Source organism: Strongylocentrotus purpuratus, unplaced genomic scaffold (genome assembly GCF_000002235.5).
Source record: "Strongylocentrotus purpuratus isolate Spur 01 unplaced genomic scaffold, Spur_5.0 spur5_scaffold_3, whole genome shotgun sequence".
NCBI classification, from domain to species: Eukaryota; Metazoa; Echinodermata; class Echinoidea; order Camarodonta; family Strongylocentrotidae; genus Strongylocentrotus; species Strongylocentrotus purpuratus.
Genome location: NW_022145609.1, coordinates 34,963,121 through 34,980,913, shown reverse-complemented (window position 1 = coordinate 34,980,913; position 17,793 = coordinate 34,963,121). Strand labels below are relative to the sequence as shown.

Genomic DNA, 17,793 nt, shown 5'->3' with positions numbered 1-17,793 from the left:
GTTGTTGGATTATGAACCTCCACACAATAATAGGAGTCTCATCATTCAATGGTAATTCATTTTGTGTTGCCATAATTATTAATGAGAACCTGCTCGTGTGTTTTAGGTTGCTTAGTATAGATACAGATAGTTGTAGACCGAAAGGTTGTGATGAAAAAGATCATGGAAGAAAAATAATTTTTAGGTCAAATCGGCAGATGAAAAATGAGTAGGCATACGCACAATCCACATTGGCGTTGATATTGAAACTTGATCTGTTCTTATTTTAAGGGTCACACTGATTTGACCTTTTTCTTCCCAGCAGTGCTAAAAATTCACTGATATATTGAATTCTAAAATATAGTGCTCTTTTCTCGATCTACTGTGGTGCTTTGCTATAAAATCGTGAAAAAAGAGAGGACAATCCAAATTTCTTTCTTTGTGCTCACAACTAATGCCTCGGCTTTCCCCCGTATAAAACATTACTGCGAAATTCTCTCAAACAAGTGCTGAGAATGGTCAGAGGGTGAGAAGTGTCCACCTTTCTGTTAATGCCATGATGGCTATTTACGAGTGAATAGCGCAGTTTCCAACTTTTTCTTTCGTCTTCCTCCCGTCGCCGCTCTCTCTCTCTCTCTGCGCTCTGTGGTGGAGGTTGCGGCCTGTTGTACAGGGTGGGCCAGCCAACGCCGAGACGTGTGGTCCGGGAACTTTTTCCCCCTACTTCGGCTACGATGGTGTGCGTCGCTAGGCTACTAATGACACACGTTGTAGCAGGCACAATTGGAGGTCCTCGAATCGACCAATGGGAACGAGCGAGCTTGACCTAGCGCTGTAATGCTGTGACAGGTGGAGGCGGGGCCTGCTGCGCCGCGAGAATGTAGCATAGCAGAGAGAAACTCGCCTACGAAATGCCTCGCGCTGTGGTTAGTCGGCAGAAGAGCGAGCGAGGCTAATCGTACAACCCCGCTCACGATTCCCGTTTGAATGAGATTCTTACTTTCTGCACAACATGCCAGTTTACGTGTAAACATTGCTGACGACTGTGGCAGGAAACCTATGTATCCCGTAATATGGAGCGTTGGGCAGTGCCTGCCACGCCGGATTCTGAGGTAAAACTCCACTTTATCAAACGTCGTGTCTGCGAGGAAAATAAGGAATTTAAAGGATATTTTGTGTTCTTCGAGCCCGTGGAAGTGAAAGTTCTGTTGTGGTCGGATTGTGCATTACACACATCACATGCAGGGTTGAAAAGTCCACGCATGCTTGGCTTCTAGTTTCTACACCAAACTTCAGGGGTGGTCCCGAATCTAAACCGCGGCTGTGGAATTGGAAAGCATTGCCAATAATAGTGGTCCTCTGTAACCGAGAACCCGTTTCGCATATGCACTTGGCATGCTTGGGGAATCTATCTTTTACCAGGCTTACGTAAACAATGACCAACATATCATCATGTTTCGCAACTAAATCGACCTTGATTAATGGATCGTCATTTTGTTTTGTTTTTATCTCAATTGCAGGACGGAAGATTGTCGACTCCTGGATTACCCGAGGACTATGTATATGAGGAATTGCTAACGAGAACTAGTTGGTGCAATGCAGACTATGCGTATAAACAAGTGGATCGGGTATAATTTGTTTCTGTTTCGTAAAGTTTGTCGAGGAATCTTAACAAGGATACGATATCGAAATCTGAAGGATAATGAAAGACAAATCATTGTGTTCTCTGAAAGATAAAAAATTCAATGAAATATGTGCATTGATTTGTTCACTCTATGTAAAAGATTTCCAGGTTTTCAGTCCAACTGATCGAGTTTTGGGAGATGCTGATTTGTTTGAAAATCGAATAACCTATTTACACGCTATCATGTACACACCCGTTCTGAATTATGTATTTACTGTAACATGTTAATTTTGATTATGTTTATTTTAAACATAAATATTGTAGGCCTTAATTTCCAGTCCATCTTTCCTGTTTTTCCATCCTTGTATACTGCATACAGTATAGCTTTTGTTTGAGCTATAGTAGTATGACTATTACCATGATTACATCCAGTATATTGCATTTATTATGTTTTTCCACCTTTTTTAAGTATACATTATTAAAAGAGATTATTGTTATAAGGCTAAATATTATAGCCTTTATCATTACCCCTGTGTCCCTGTCATGTTAATATTTTGTAAGACACATTTTTGACAGTTAATTTTAGATAACAAATTTGAAGTTGCCAGTAAAATGTTATTCTCATCTATCTCATGTTTAGAAAGTGACGGAAGTTGAGGTTTTTGGAATTTTTATTTAAAGCTATTAATTTATGATACTTTGACCCAATGGTGATTCTATTACCAGTTCTTTTTTTCACAAAGAGTCACAGGAACCATAATTGAAATGGACAGAAATGCATGTAATTACTAGTTTGGCAGTGAGGCTAGCTAGTGAGCATTCTGTACAACCCACTGTATTCTTAACATTGCAGAAAAGTGTCCAGCAAATTGAAAATGAGTGGGGATTTGTTTGTGTTTATTTTCCATGGTAAATAATGTATAAAGGAAGCAAATAATTTAATATGAGATCATGTATGTTACACATAGGTCACACATCAATTTAGGGTAGATATACTTATACATCTGTAGAAGTAATGTGGTTCAGTGAATAAGTCTTGAACTGTGAACCATCAGGTAGTGGTTCGAATCCCTGTCGAACAGGCGCAGCACTAATGTCCTTTGGCAAGAGATTAATCTAAACTTACCACTCTACCCAGTTGTGGTAAAGCTGGCAGGAATAACTTCTTTGAAATGCTCGAACGCTTTAATGGCACCCGTGCTAAAGATAACCATGGTAATAATAATGGAGCGCCAGGAGTAGCACTGTGCCAGACGTGAGCGCCATACAAGACTCCGGTGTAATTATGATGTATCAAAACTTTGCCCCGTTTAAATATCTACAACCTGGCCTGTCGAGCTTTAGCCGTCCTTCGCAAATATTGCGACACACGCAGATTCAAAAGAGCGCGAATGAAGTCCACATGTTTCGTTAAAATTGTGGTTACTAACCCTGCGATTATTTGAACTAAAATTTTGCCCAAGAAATGGCAAGTTTAGAATAAGGTAGAAAATTACAAGTAATTAAGGGTAAACATCATTGTGTAATTGTCTTATTATGATTGACTTTTATTTCAAATGAGTTCTTGATTTTAATCTATGTTTACCTTTTCGAATCTCGTGCGTTTGCCGTCACATGGCATAAATTTGACATCTACCGCTGACGGAAGTTAAACAAGTTTTTTGTTTTCGGAAAAGTAGGAATTGGTTGGAGGCTCTGTTTGCTTTGCGAAGTTGCAATGTTGTTAGGTATAGTACATGTAAGAAAATGCTGGTTGATCTCGAAGGGCAAGTCATGACAAATGATGGGTCAAGCTTTTATCGTCTGCCAAGCTGCAAGCAGGCCGCTATTTACCTTCGCGAGCGTAGTAAATTGCATTATTATTTCACATAATTTGATGTTTTAGTCGCGGCATGCCCTCTTTTGATTCGGACTATGTGCGAAGTTTCGGGATATTTTGAGAGGGGAATAAGTGAACTCTGTGGGAGATTTGTTCTTTATCTAGGACTTTGATGAAATTATACACTATTTCGTGTTCAATTTCTAGCACCGGACATCCAGATGCTCATTCTGGTTCGTCTCTTCTTTTCCCTCTGATCCACAGGGCAAGGCACATGGAAACAAGGCGGCATTGTGGCTTCGAAGCAAGCTGCAGGCGTTCTTATTCACATTGGGATGTTATCTACAACTCCACTGCGGCAAGGCGTTATTTCTTGGACTCGTTATATTGGGCGCATTTGCCGTTGGACTAAAACTTACCAAGATTGAAACGAACGTGGAAAAACTTTGGGTGCAAGGTAAGTTACTTTTTCTTACTCTCAAAATTCACTCTGATCAATACTCTACGGATTGTTTTTACTGATGTAAGACAAATTTGGTTTACTTCCCGAGTTGTAGTATTTTTGAAAATGTTGCGTTTAGTCTTGGTAGAATCTAAACTCTACCACTATAGTACCAGTAACTACTCCAGAGGGGAATCCCTGTTGCGCGCATGAGGCCGAGTAGACCGAATTTTCCGTCTCTTTCGTTCGTTAGCCTCTTATTGGGGTAGGGTCGGCTCTCTCTTTAGAGACGGAAGCCGTTTATACACATGTCCTTGCTAACGCCACGGCCAGTTCTGGTCGTAGCGTTTTGCCCCCAAAATCCCCCAAAATGTCATTTTACCTCGAGCATGTTATATTGTAAATTAGGCCTAGGCTATAATAAATCAGTTCCACTTACCAACTTGACTGAAATAATCAGTTTAATAGTCCCTTTTTAGGAAATTATGGGTCAAAATCGGAATCCATGTTGAAAAAGATTTTCAAAATGGATTTCGATTTTGACCCATAATTTCCTAAAAAGGGACTATTAAACTGATTATTTCAGTCAAGTTGGTAAGTGGAACTGATTTATAATAGCCTAGGCCTAATTTACAATATAACATGCTCGAGGTAAAATGACATTTTGGGGGATTTTGGGGGCAAAACGCTACGACCAGAACTGGCCGTGGCGTTAGCAAGGACATGTGTATAAACGGCTTCCGTCTCTAAAGAGAGAGCCGACCCTACCCCAATAAGAGGCTAACGAACGAAAGAGACGGAAAATTCGGTCTAGAGGCCGAGGTGTGGGTTGATAAGTGTTGATTTACCCGTACGGTGTTGTGTTTTTATGATTAGCTATTTTACTCTTGGCGGCGTAGAAGTCCAGAGTTAGATGATAATTCAGAGAAAAATGTAGACTGTCATGACTTTCATCTCAAATTCAGTGACTTTAAACACTTCATATTCTGACAATAAATCTCCACTACCTAGCGACCGTCACCCACCCGACCCTGTTGGCTGGATAGCCCTTGGTCCACGTTGGCCTACTTACATTGCCCTTGCCACCGCCCACAGTAGGCATTCCTCCCGCCATAATTATTATGTCATATTGGATGGTGACGCATTCCAAAGACAAAACAATCAATATTGTACTTGTAGGTGGCCCAATTTTGTAGTTGACTTTGTGATCATTTCAAATATTTCCTGATTATTTTTCAGGTAACCTTCATTTCATTGATACTGACTATTCTGTATTCATGAACTTACTTTGAAACATGTTTGAATTAGCCTCAATATCTTTCTAGTATTCTGAAATGAAAGTGACAAAGTGTTTTTTTATAGAAATTAAATTGTCATAAGTCATGTCATGAAATTGACTGATAGCCATTTGCTTCTGAGACGGCCCCCCGCTCCAAACTGCATTTAAAGGTAAAGACCAGTTCTGGTCATGCGATTGCATTGTGAAAGAAACATTGTGGAATCGATCAGAAACGATTGATCATCTAGCATCTAGCATCTGCAAGGTTCTGGAATCATCAAAATGATAAGAAATTTGGCCCATTCTTCGTAAAGTTACAAGCACTATACACAGAAAGATGTATATGGGACTACCCTATATCTCTCACAGACCATGAGAGAAACAAATTTACGAAATATATGAATTAGTAGGCGTTTTCCCGGCAAATTTTTTTATCATCATGTATTAGTCAAAACATATTCTTTCACATGATTGGTAATGAGAGCTTCCATTTCATTTTTTTAAATTGGGGCGTTTCCAATACTGGTCTTTAGTCTTTACCTTTAAGAAAAATAGGAAATGTTTAAATTGTAAAATTGTATCAATAGATTTGTTGTCAGTATTCCAATCAAGTATTCTTGACAAACTTTTTAAGTGTCAAATAATTACATATTTGTTGTTGGTTGAAAGTCATGTGAATGTTAATGTTGTTCAAGTGTGAATAGTACATGTAAGCCAGGGAAATGTGGTAAAACTAAAACAAAATATTGTATGCTTGGTTCAAATTGGAATGAGAAGTACATATAAAGGATGAAGAGAAAGTGCTCTTCCTGTAATGGAGATTCCTGGTATTGTGCCCCTCTTTCTATTTGTGCCACTGGCATCCAATAGTTCAGTGAGGAAGTTGATGAAGTGTGTGGACCCTTCTTTGTTGGTTCAAGAGCTAAGCAAACTAACCAAGATGCAAAGTGAGCTATAGTTCTCTTTCTGAGAGTGGAACATGTATGCATAGACCATATGATCCCCTGTTAAAATGGGCTCTATACATAGAGATTACAAGACTCTGGTTGGGCTATCAGCAATTGAAGAAATGAAGTGCGTGGAAAGCAATTTGTTTATGACACTAGGCCTGCTAAAAGGAAATGACTACAGTACTGGCCAGCACAGTGCCTCTGTTTTGGGGCCTCTCAGTATTGTGGAATCATACTTCTCTGACCCCATCACTTGTAGACTCATCTAGTGTGAGTGAGAAGACATGATAGTGCCTGGAAATGTACTTCAAGTTAAACTTATTCTTTATGAAATACTCTATCTGTATGCCAAATTTCAGACATGCATTATATTGCTGAAATATCAAGAGGGGTCCCCTCCCCCTCAGCTGAGAGAGTGCCCAAATAACCCAGCCCTTTTAGGGTGTTAACTTGTATGAGAGCAGAAAAATAAGAGAAACAGAATGGCGAAAGATTGCAATAAATCAGACCAATAATAAAGAGAGTTATTAATGTAGGAAACCTGATATCACTGTTGATATCTGCATTCTTTTAGAGTTGTTTGTCAGTAAGGTGAGATTTCCCTTTAATTACAAAGGCCACACCATGGCAAAGATTTTACAAGAAGGCTTGCTAAGAAAACATCAGATTTCTGATTTCTTTCGAACACTCAGGAAACTCCCGTTCTCCCCCAAAAGTGATTCTGCAATTGTGTATCTTATTGACCAATTTGTTCTAAGGTATGTTTACATGTGTAGTTCACTGCAAATTTGTCATGGCTGTTAATGCATACAGTTGTCTTCCTGTTTGCTAACTTGCTAAAAGCAAATGAGATGAATTCAATTCTTCTTTGATTTTTTGTGTTGATAATGCAAAACTGAGGCATGCTTTGGAAAATTGTTGAAACTAAAAGTTTTGAAGAAAAGTGTTAAAACTTGTGATGAGTGCCTTTCTTCATGCCTTATCAAGATTTGGAAAAAGTTGGAATATAATATGATTTACCGGTAAGGCAGACAGAATGTGCAAGAAATGTATACTTTTCTTAAAGATAAACTTGAGTTCTCATCAAAAAAAGAAAATAAAGTCTCAGTCATTTGCCAAACAATTTTGGTAGAAAAAGAAAAATGGCTGAGTAATGAGCATAGAAAGTTAAGGAAATCAAGGTAAGTAGGCCCAACACCATTTGGGTAGTCCCATATACATCTTTCTGTGTACAGTGCTTGTTACTTTACCAAGACTGGGCCAAATTTATTATGATTTTGATGACTCCAGAACCTTGCAGCACACACTAATACTTCATGTACATGCTACATGATCAACTCTTTCTAATTTATTCCACACCTTTTCTTTCTCAATGCAATCGCATGACCAGAACTCAACTTTATCTTTAATTTGATGTTAGATCTTATGCAATGATTTGTTTAAAATAAGATATGTGAACTTAGTTAATAGTTATTGATACTTATTGCAATGTTCTGTAACATTTTCAGCATTGATTTCGCTGTTATATAAAGTTTGTTTACTGATGGTACCAAATCAAAATCAAAAGCAGTCCAGTGCACAAATTGCTGTTTGTGGACTTTATTATAAAATGCCCTGAATTTTATCCCACTCATGTGCAGTTTCAATGAATGATGCTTATCCAATTGTTAGTCGACCTTGGGAAATATCTTGGCATTCTTCATTCACTCTTACATGAAAGGGTGAAGGGGGAATGTGTCCAAAAAAAAGGAGGGGGGGGGGGGTGATTTCTCTGGCCCTTTGGAATGTCTTTAGCATACAATGAGGTGGTCTGTGAATCAGAGGGACAATTAGGCAAGATTTGTGGAGAATGTTTTTAATCCACAGATAAGACTGGTGTATGTGTAGCTGGCCCTCTCAAATCTTTAGAGATTTTGAATGCAGGCTAAATGAGCTGATGATAGTGTGGAGGGGGCTAGGGGCAAACCACGTTATGTTGAGGTTACTGAAGCTGGTGACTTACTTCCAACAAAAGGTAATTTTGATTGTGTGAAATTAGTAGACGCTTTCCAACTACATGTATCCTTGGCTGATTGTAAGAAGTCAATTTAATTTCCTTTGATGATTTCAAAAAAACTTTCTCAGTTATGAGATTTATACTTCGAATGGGAAGAAAGAAGATTAATTGTATAATCTAATCAAAAGTATCTCAAGGGAATACAAGTAGGTAATGCTGTTAGTTTGGAGGTTTGAGAGATGGCGTCAATATCTCATGAAGCTATGCTTTATTTGATAGAAAGATACAGAAAATTTAAAGAGCTAAATCAAATGTAAGAGATGCAGATCCCATTTGGTATTATTTATTTTCTTAATGAAATTGGGTCCTTGGCCCACAAAAATGTTCTTATTAACAGTTATTTTTTAAAAGATTTAATATGCTGAGATGTCATGGTATATTGGATTATTAAGTCACTATGACTGTGGATCACATGGTTTGCGGTGGAGTCCCTCCATGGCACTAATGTCCTTTGGCAAGACATCAATGATTAATCTACATTTGCCACCCTCCACCCATGTGTAGTAAATGGGTACATGGAAGGACTTTATTTCTTGATTGCTTTTAGCACCTCAGTGCAGCTGGGCTAAAAACCATGTAGGTCCAAGAAGAAGGGCAATTTTTCTAAACTCTTTGTAGCATCCTCTGGGATAAATACATGTGCAATATACAATGTAAATGTAGCTATGATTATCACCCACTCCAGATACTTTGCTTTCATTGCATATTGCATTTGAACTGCTCATTCTCATGTATGACTGATAGTTAATATATTTTATTGGGAGAGCTTGTATAATATATACATCTAGGCCTAAAAACCTTCAAAGATCTCAGAACACACAAGAAAATGGTCTAGTGTGGTGTGAGCCAAATTTTCTAGCTTGGTGTAATAGGTCTATGGTGTAATAAACCATTTCACATGTTCAACAAGGTTGATATTTATCTTTAAATAGTCCACTTTGAAGTAAATTGTGAAATTCCTCTGCCCCAGAATGTTCACCATCTCATGACGGGAGCACAATTCTCCTCAATAAAACCCTGCTGAAAAGACACCCCCCACCAAGGACCAGAGTCCGCCTGCGCACTTTCCAAGTTAGCTTTCTCCTCAATACATGCCAATACAAATAGCTTTTCTTCAATTTTCTCAAGCTGTATCATCAAGTTTTCAATCTAATATTCATGTAACTGATTGGATTGGCATGATATTAAAATAATTATCTTGTCTTATTTCTGCTGATCCTAAAAAAAAAAAATTTATGGATTAAAAAGGACATTGCACCAAGTGAAATATATACATTGGGTGTCTTACAAATTGCTGATTGCACATTTGAAAGGCAAGTTATAGACTGGCACTTTTTTAGCAAATTATAATTATTCAGACTTTTCGGGGTATGCTTCAGAATATTATAATGGTTTTGGGCCAATAAAATAGGAATTCAGGGAGTATGACCCAACTCTTGATTAGCAATAAGATATCCTTAGTATTACTCTGCCAAAACCTGGAAAGATAAATTTTCTTTTCAAATCTTATCACAATTTCCCCTAGCATTCTTCTTTGATCTCATAGTATATATCTGCAAGTGTGAACCATGTTTCCGATCATGAAGACTTGAAGTGTTCCAAATTGCATTATGGTGAGATTATTTTAGCCCTCTTTAGAGTGCCTCTTTTCTTGCCGGTAAGTGAATATTTTGAAGCGGCATGACACCACGGCCTGTGCCTAGATGAATTTAGAATAGGGAGAGGAAGCAGTTCGGGTTACAGAAAAGCTAGTAAGGCAATTTTTTTCTCTCTTTACAAAAAAAACTCTATGCCTGAAAAAGAGTGAGAGCAATATCATGTTCTGTATACATGTAGATGCATTTTGACTTTATGCTCTTATATTACAAATATTTTCATGCATCACACCTGTTTCTGTTGATTTCACATTATAGAGTATTTTATACAAATCATGGTATTATGTTTTTTGAGCAGTAAAAGTTCCAAAACATGTTAAAAAATCCAAAATGCAATGTTGGCAATATAGCATTGATTGAATAGACTCACACAAGGGTAAAACACCCCCAAAGAATAGGATGGATCCTGGCATTCTGTTGCTCTATTTTCTGTAGAATTCGTCGCTGTTTTCACGAAGTGACGGTAGTGAAAAAGAATTGCATTCACTTTGCGTTACGATTTTCCTCACTACCGTCACTTCGTGAAAACAAGGACGAATTGATATATGAATTTTCAAGATGCTTCTAAGGATAATTGATGGAGTGAAAGATCACCTTTGTCTTCTGGATTCATATCATAACTGGAAATCTTTGTCAGAGTAGTTATATGTCTATTACTGGTTGTAGACATGTCTGTATGAAGTACATACTTCCATGCTACTATAAAGTGGCAAATTCCACAAAAGCCAGCCACAGCTATCCATTTACTGGTACAGATATTCATGGCCTTGTTGCTTGAGGTAGCTCAGCTTTAAGTTGCATAGTCCAGTATTCACCTGGAAAACAATGGACCCTTTCAGTGTTCTCATTTATGATGATCAGAACTCTCTTTGATCAAGGTACTTATCTGACCTCCTAAACAAGGGATGCTATTGCCCCACTGTCAATGGCCAGGCCAACATGGTGAACATGGGTATGTTTATCAAAGCTTGGCCAGGGCATTTTGTTTAATAGGATATTTTATTGCGAGGGTGAATTTCAAAGTGTAGATGATGTGATTTGCACAAGGGTTTTGTGAAATGCAATTGGAACTTGCTATGTAAAGCTGAAATTAGGCAGAACACCAAGACACCATTGATTCAGTGAAGTTTTAGAGTAGAGTGTGCCTATGACTAGGGCTGTATTAGATGAACTTTTAAAATAAAAACTTTGAAGCAGTGCATTTATGAAAATCTGAACCAGTATGCCTTATGCCTGGTTTAATATATCTGTAAGCCGCATTATCAATGATCTTTTCAGCTCCTCCAAGAGAATTGTGGAAAAACATAGATTAACAGCTGCTCTTTGACAGCAGTCCCACGCAAAGGTCCAGGCGTAGGGAAAATTCAGAAGCAGGGGAAGAGATAGTTTGTTTCCCAATACAATCTGTATTGGTTTCCTTGGCCCCTGTCTTGGGGTTTGTTCTATGCAAAAGATCAGATAGAAGGCATGCCAAGGCCCAGTGCACATGTTTCTGGAGTAGTTCGCTCAAAGTTCAAGCCCGAGAGATAAGTATGTCATGTGACGCCATGATTTAGCCAATTTGAGGAAAGTTTTTTGGCGTCTTCTGCCCTGCTGGGACATCATAAATTGGGACATTGTGACGCAGATAGTACACATGTACTGAGCATAGTTTATCGTCAGTTTTTAAGGCAAATTTGTCTTTAACCAATTCATAAAAGATTTTGAGAGTACTGTTGCTTTTTTTACCTTGATCCTGTACCCTTGTTGTAACCCCGTGCTTTGTCAACCCGAAGATTATGTTTCTCTTGAAGAGACCTTAGAGAATCAACTTAAATTTAGAAATTCATAGAATTTTATAGATCTGTAAAAACTTGTTGGCAAAATGGACACCTTTACATTACAGTTTACATCACACAGCCATCTAAAATATAAATAGGAGATTAACTTTCAAAATGTTATCTATTCATCTCCAGTTCATGTCCAAGAAGTTGGGACTTAAAAACTGTGGAAGCAATATCCGAAGCATACTTTTGATTATTACTGATTGATAAATACTTTGTTTTGGATAAAATATCTAGATGTTCATTTATCATATGCATTTTACATGCTGCTCTATTATCTTTGCTCTGGAATATGATAGATGAGAAATTGCAACCCAGCAGTTCCCAGCATAAGACCCCACCATCTCTAACTTTCTTTCCATTATTTATTTAGCCATGGGCCAGTGCCCTGCCAAAGAAAAGCATGATCGTGTGTGGCATGTTTAGGAAAGCTCTATCATTTATCAGACCAGGGTTGTATGCTGTTTATCAAAGCAAAGCTGGATGATAATATTCATGTTTTTCTAAGGACTGGTCAACCTTCTGTTTCATGCCCACAAAACAGATGGAGGGGTAGCCATCTTTCTTTTTGTTCTACGTTCAGAATCTTGATTGGGAGATTTGATACCAGTCTAATTTCTTAAGGGGGTATTTCATAGTGTGGTGAATGTTTGCAATCGTAGCCAATTCAGGGATCTGCCAGGGTTCGTAAAAGGTTGCAAACTCATAACCAAATTGGCAATTTGTGCAGTGATTTTCATTTTTCCATAGTTAAACATACTTTTTCAAAAATTCATAACTTTCTTATCAGTTATTTGATTTTGCTCAAACCTTTTTTGATTGGTTTGTCTGTTTTTTCTGCTTCTATTGAAAGTAAGTTATTTTTGGAGTGGACTTAAAGCATTTGCCGCTCAGTGAGATACACCCTTAAATGATTTTATCTTTTTCCAGTTCTTAATCTCATTGCTTTCACTGTATATATATATATATATATATACCAGTATGTAGGCCGAGTTTTTATATTGGCTTGTGCTCTTAAAGAAAAATATGTAGAGTCCTGTCAATGGACTTATTTCAGCTGTCATTGAAAGAAATATTCATTGTTATGCTATTTTGTTACTGTACTAGAATTAGTTTGGTAAATTGCTTTGAAGCAGAGCAGGTATTTCTTCTTTCAATAAAAGCACTTGAGTAATTATGAAAAAGTTTGTTTAGAGTTTATTTCGTAGAAATACTAGTATTAAGTTAAGTGCTATATGAAATAAATTCCTCTTCTTCTTCTTTTTTATTGTTATTGTTATTATTATTATTATTATTATTATTATTATCATTATTATTATTATTATTATTATTATTATTATTATCATTATTATTATCATTATTATTAGAGTTTAAAGTTCATTGTTATAGGCTCACATGGTTTCCCACTTTCAGCCTTTCAAATGCCGGCATGAATGGAAATTATCAAGGGATGAAGCAAGAGAAGGGAGTTCTGAACATGTCAGTGTTTTCTGTTTTGGCACCCTCTTCATCTGTCCACAGTTTACTGCACTTATTGGCTGTGACTGCTCAGTTTTCACTGCTTAGTTTTCACAGCTTTTGTTGTTATATCTGGCAGAGAATTGTTGCTGTTAAAGGCACCAATAGTATACAAAGTTTTGGTATGGGGTCATGAATTTGGTTTATATGAACATATTGGAAGCATTTATGCAATCCTACAAATATTCAATGATCGTTGTCTATGGTAGTTGAAATCGAGTCTAGAGTGGTAAAACTGTGAATAGTTAACTCTTTATGTTGTATAGCTCCCTCTGAAGGTTGATATTACTTTAGCTTCAAAACAATGTTTCTTGACTAAGATCAACTGATTTTCTATTCCTGTTTGGAAATTCTGATATTTTCATTTTCGCAACTATCATTGTTCTGTATGGCCGAATGCGCTATTTAAAGTTTATCAGGAACAACAAAAATTTGATATTTGAATTTCAAAATCCTTAGCGTTTTAGAGCCCAATTTTGTCAAAGTTGCTTATTCTAACACTAGGTTTCACAATGATAATGCAAATTTTAAATTTCATAATCCAATCATATTAGTATGTTACCAAAACTCTGTATTACCTTTAACATATTTTGAGCATCTGTAAATCATAGCATGTGGAAGATGGAGAAAATAAGAGTGCAATTTGTGCCTCCACCTTTTCAATCCAGTCTTCCCCTTAATGTTCACCTCTTTCTCTCAAGCTATTCACCCTCCCCTGGTTTGTATAGTCTCCACTCCATCTATACTCAAGCTTGTCTATACTACCCATCTTTTGATGGGGTAGGAGAAAGAACTAACGGCTTTAACAGAAAAGAAAAGGGCTTTTGCTGCATTCTGATTGTTTGGTGACATTTCTTGCACCTTCTGAGGTTTGAGGTGTCACTCAGTTGAGAAATAGTGTGTATCTTTTCCATTTTCATCCAATATATTATTTCTTTTTATGTTATTTGTTTATCGATTCAATCAGACCCTATTTTCAAAACAGTCATTGTGTAAGTGGTAGAATATTGTCAGCATGGTGTTTGTTAAGCCATTGTTTGTGAATGTTTAGGTTTTGTTATTCAAAGAACTAGAACAATTTCCCTCACTGTTGAGTATTTTCCCACTGTCTTGCTTTCAGTCCTTGGTGCTGTAATTTCAATTCCCCTAGATAATTTGAAAATGTTGAATCATGGAGGTACTACATGTAGGTAAGCTTGTGAAGTTGCCACTCCTCACTGAATACATACCTGCATAATCATTGTGTGTGGTCACTGATTTTCTCTATGGATATTGAGGGTTGATGAAGAGTCTTTTTCAAGTCATAGATTTGAAGGGGAAGTCCATCCTGACATTAAGTGTTTTTTTTATTAAAGCAGACGAATGACAGAAACAAATGAGCGAACAATTGAGCAATATCGGATTAAAAATCGAAAAGTTATACATTTTTGAAGTTGTCATCAGTGAATTACAAATTGGCAACACTGACATAATTTGTGAGCTCTTCTCTGATTTGCTCTGTACAGAATATTTCATATACTTTCTTTTTCTTAGTAATTGATGATGGAATAGATTTTTTTCATACAGTGGAACCTTATATAAAAGACATTTTATATACATTTATTTATTATTCATAACTCCTTAAATGTTAACTAGATATGTTGTCTACATTTGGCATGAAGATTGTTAATATTTTATACTTCATGAACATTGTACATGTACCTATTGTTAAAAATTTGTTCATTGTTCGTTTATGATTGTTGCATAAGCTGTTTTAGACTGTGATCATGGCTTTACACTGGCGCTATGGCTTGGAAAAGTGTCAGAGGGTTACAAGGCACGGGCAGTTATGCACATGTAGTACATATGCGTTCAAAGTCATTTTTTCTACGACTTACGCACAAGTCGTAGATTGCCGAAGTCAATGCATTGCACTCAGTCCCGTCAAGGTCGACTTGCATGATGTTTACAGTACCGTAACTCATTGTGTCAGAGAAGTTTGATTTAATGGGTTTTGAACTTTTAGACTTCATTTCTTTGTTATTATGCTTTAAAATCTCACATCCTCTTTTCATTGAGACATCCTCATCAGATACTGTGAAAGTGGTGCATAATAATAACCAAACTTGTGTCGATCTCAGCTATGCATGAATCTACTCAAACCAGCTTTTCCCACATATTCACTTCTGCCTTTGATCCGACAGTACCATGACCAAGGGATAAATAACTCTTGGTCCCATACCTTATAGTACTATGTGGTGGTCCTGGTCATTATAGGGGATCATCCCGGTTTTGTTGTGCAGGCAGTTTGGTAATCTTATTCGGGCCCCCTCTCCCTTTGTTTGGAGGTAGTACAGCAGGGTGAGTACGAAGCCCTCTCACCTCAGAAAAACAAGGACACTTTGACGGCGGCGTATAATGTTGGAGAAACCACGTAGAATATAATCCTCTACCTGTATATGTGTATTTAATGCTTGAAGAGGTCCTGTGTCCATCGACTTGTAGGTACATATGTAGGTATAAGCCAGGACAAGTTATTGTCAAGACGCAAGAGTGAAGACTTGTTAAAGGGGAATTAAACTCGAACCACTTGTTAATTTCAGTTTGTAGGCCATTTAAAACATCTGAAAATATAAAACATTGTACATTTGACGAAAAGGGGGACGTAACTCTTCTTCTGAATCCTTCGTCTTTCGCGGCTCTGAGAATTTTCAGAATGTCGTAATTGTGTTTGTGCACGTCCCGTTCTGTGACACATCGCATAGGGTCGACTACCGGTAGTACTTTGGATTGCGAACATACGTTTCCCTGGTGTAAACTACATACACATTAATTACCCTCACACTGCAGCGTGCTCGAGCACGTGCGATGAAAACAAAGATTTTTAATGACCACCGCAATTTGTAACAATATTGCACACAAATTGGACGTTCAATTATGATATAAATGAAATACCTTTTTCGCCTCAATCTCAACATCTGTTGATTGGCGGGATTTCGGAACAGGTCTATTGGCAAAAATGGATGGAACTGCATCCTCATTCAGCAGCCACTGTGCCATACACTTGGCAGTACACCATGTTTGACGTGTATTGAATATAACGTGCGCTTTTAGGCATATCGCCGCACTTCATCAGTTCTATGTGCGATACGTTACAACCCGGAAGTTTGAAGGGAAATTTCAACAAAATTGCAACTTCCTTGGGCAGTGCAGACAACGTCGTAAATATGGCGAAGTAGGGTCTCTTTATTGTACTTGCAAGCATTGCTTTTTATATCAAACTAAACATTGTCTTACTCTCTACATGTATGTCATGATAATTCTTCATAGTCGAGAGGTTACTTCTCCTTAAGGCTGTTTGAACACTTGGCTATTCAAGGCATATGATGATCATGAGCTTGATGTTGATAATAAAATTAATGTATTGTAAAATTTGATATTCATCATGTTGATAATTTCAAGTAGTTTGAACAAGATACAATGTAGTTCCTTGACTTGATTGTATTTAGATGTCCAACACATAGTTACAATGAACTACATGTAGGTTGGACAACCATGTACAAGTTGCCACATGCCTGTTCTTTGAAAAGAAGTCTTTAATAATCTTTTACTATAAGTATTGTAGTATTTATTTGTATTATAGCTTTTTACCCATTATAAATCATTTAAAACTTAATTTAGTCCAGGCTGCAAAAAACCATGGAGCTACTTTTTGTACATGAACTTAGTGGGCCTCAGCGTTATTCTACTAACTTATAAAGGTAGCTTCCTGCACACAATATTGTCCATGGGAATGATAATGAACTTCATGAAGCTCTCTCCTCACTCCCTGTCTCTTCTTGCTCTCAAAAGATGTTTTGTCTATCGTCACCTGGGCTGTGGACTGAAGGTACAGGGGTTGTGTTTGTGTGGTCCCGTTCGATGTGTGGGTGGGAGTGTGTATATATTGGGAAGAAGTTCAGGGGTGGCAAGATAAAGAGTTAAAAAGTGGAAAGAGGGAAATGTGAGAGAGAGAGAGAGAGAGAGAGAGAGGGAGAGGGAGAAAGAGAGGGAGAGGGAGAAAGAGAGATGGAGAAAGCTCAGTGGTGGAATGAGGAGGAATGTTTGGGTGGGGTGGAAGATGGAATAGGGCATTGCTAGAAGAGAAATTCCGAGACCATTTCATCAGAAAGATGATGGTTTATGGAGAATTTTTTTGTGGGGGGGGGGGGGGGGGAGGAGGGTAAAGGTTTTCCTTATGTTTAACATATAATCTGCTTTCTGTTATGAATTTCTTAGTAACTATTATCTCTACAATAATTTACTTTGCACAGCAGCATGTTCTCTTATCAGAGGAAGAACAATTTTACTTCTGATTTAGAATTAGTAGAACTGAAGAAGAGGAAAGTAGGGTTGCTAGAGAAATTTAGGTGAAGGTTTCTGGAGAAGGGGTTGGTCATATTTGCAAAATAATCTGGAGGAACACTGAAAGATTGCTGCCCTGATTAAAAGAGAGGGTGAGAGTGAACATGAAGTTCACTGTCACTCTGGTCTCTGTTTCTGCTGGTTCTTCTAACTGGCAGGGCTGGAAAAACAATGCCCCAAGCTTTGTGTACAGAACTGCTGACATCTCGGCACAAGAAATTCCTCTATTTTTCTGCCAGGTCTGTGGCGGCGACTTCCCTCTATC

At 37.6% G+C, this 17,793-nt stretch overlaps 1 protein-coding gene across 1 annotated transcript in view; it reads left to right on the top strand.

The window, feature by feature from the left end:
• Window positions 1-847: 847 nt before the first annotated feature.
• LOC593924 (protein patched homolog 1) overlaps window positions 848-17,793 on the top strand; it is a 76,177-nt gene continuing 59,231 nt past the window's right edge. Inside the window, exons 1-3 of the mRNA XM_030996328.1 lie at window positions 848-1,091; window positions 1,500-1,607; window positions 3,687-3,879. Of these exons, the coding sequence (XP_030852188.1) occupies window positions 1,053-1,091; window positions 1,500-1,607; window positions 3,687-3,879 (340 nt within the window). The 5' untranslated portion in view covers window positions 848-1,052. The remainder of the gene's footprint in view (window positions 1,092-1,499; window positions 1,608-3,686; window positions 3,880-17,793) is intronic.